Source organism: Hippocampus comes, unplaced genomic scaffold (assembly GCF_001891065.2).
Source record: "Hippocampus comes isolate QL1 unplaced genomic scaffold, H_comes_QL1_v1.1 C16774792, whole genome shotgun sequence".
NCBI lineage: Eukaryota > Metazoa > Chordata > Actinopteri > Syngnathiformes > Syngnathidae > Hippocampus > Hippocampus comes.
Genome location: NW_017838659.1, coordinates 1 through 837, shown reverse-complemented (window position 1 = coordinate 837; position 837 = coordinate 1). Strand labels below are relative to the sequence as shown.

At 46.0% G+C, this 837-nt stretch overlaps 1 protein-coding gene across 1 annotated transcript; it reads right to left on the bottom strand.

The window, feature by feature from the left end:
* Window positions 1-19: 19 nt before the first annotated feature.
* On the bottom strand, window positions 20-806 carry LOC109509114 (tyrosine-protein kinase fynb-like; the record flags this gene model as incomplete). The annotated part of the gene is made up of 2 exons (XM_019859018.1): window positions 635-806; window positions 20-148 (listed from the first exon to the last, which is right to left on the bottom strand). Coding segments are annotated over exons 1-2 (271 nt in total), but the record flags the coding sequence as incomplete, so codon positions are not given.
* Window positions 807-837: the final 31 nt, after the last annotated feature.

Genomic DNA, 837 nt, shown 5'->3' with positions numbered 1-837 from the left:
GGAGTGTGGTGAGCAGCACCTGCGGCAGCCCGGCCTTTGGTCACAAGCTCTGTCAGCAAGATGCCGAAGGACCACACGTCGGACTTGATGGTGAACTTCCCGTACAGAGCTGCCTCGGGTGCAGTCCACTTAATTGGAAACTTTGCACCTACAAATGATTAATAAAAAAAATCTGAAACATTTTAGAAAAGTCAACCTCGCATTTTTTGGGTTTACAAAAAGTGGGACTTACATTTTCAAGGTCGTGGAATAAATTTCCCACAAATCATTCAGGCAGTACAACACAATACATTTTTATTTATATCCTTCAAAAAGAGGGAATGTCTTTTTGAAGGGTAGCACGAGTGATGGCCAGTTAATCTGGTATCGGAATTTTTTCCACCCAAATCTTGGAATCTGTTTGTTTCTTTGCCTTTCTGAGACGCAAACGTGTTATGGCGTCGTTATGTGGCGCTGCCATGCCGCGACCGCGTGTGCATTTGTTTCCCAGACACGTCAAATGAAAAAGCTCATTTGTGAAAATCCCCCAAAATGGCAAAGACAGACGCTCAACACCTGAACACATCAGCTCTGGACAAACACTTCTTTTCGAGAAGATGGCTGGCATGAATCCATTTTCATCAGCGTAATCTACCTTGTCTCGCTGTGTACTCGTTGTCCTCAATGAGCCTGGCCAGACCGAAGTCAGCAATCTTACACACCAGACTGTCTCCGACCAGGATGTTGGCAGAGCGCAGGTCCCTGTGGATGTAGTTCATCCTCTCGATGTACGCCATGCCGGCTGCCACCTGGGAAATTGACTCTGTTATTTGGTTTCATCACAATTCACAAACGCAC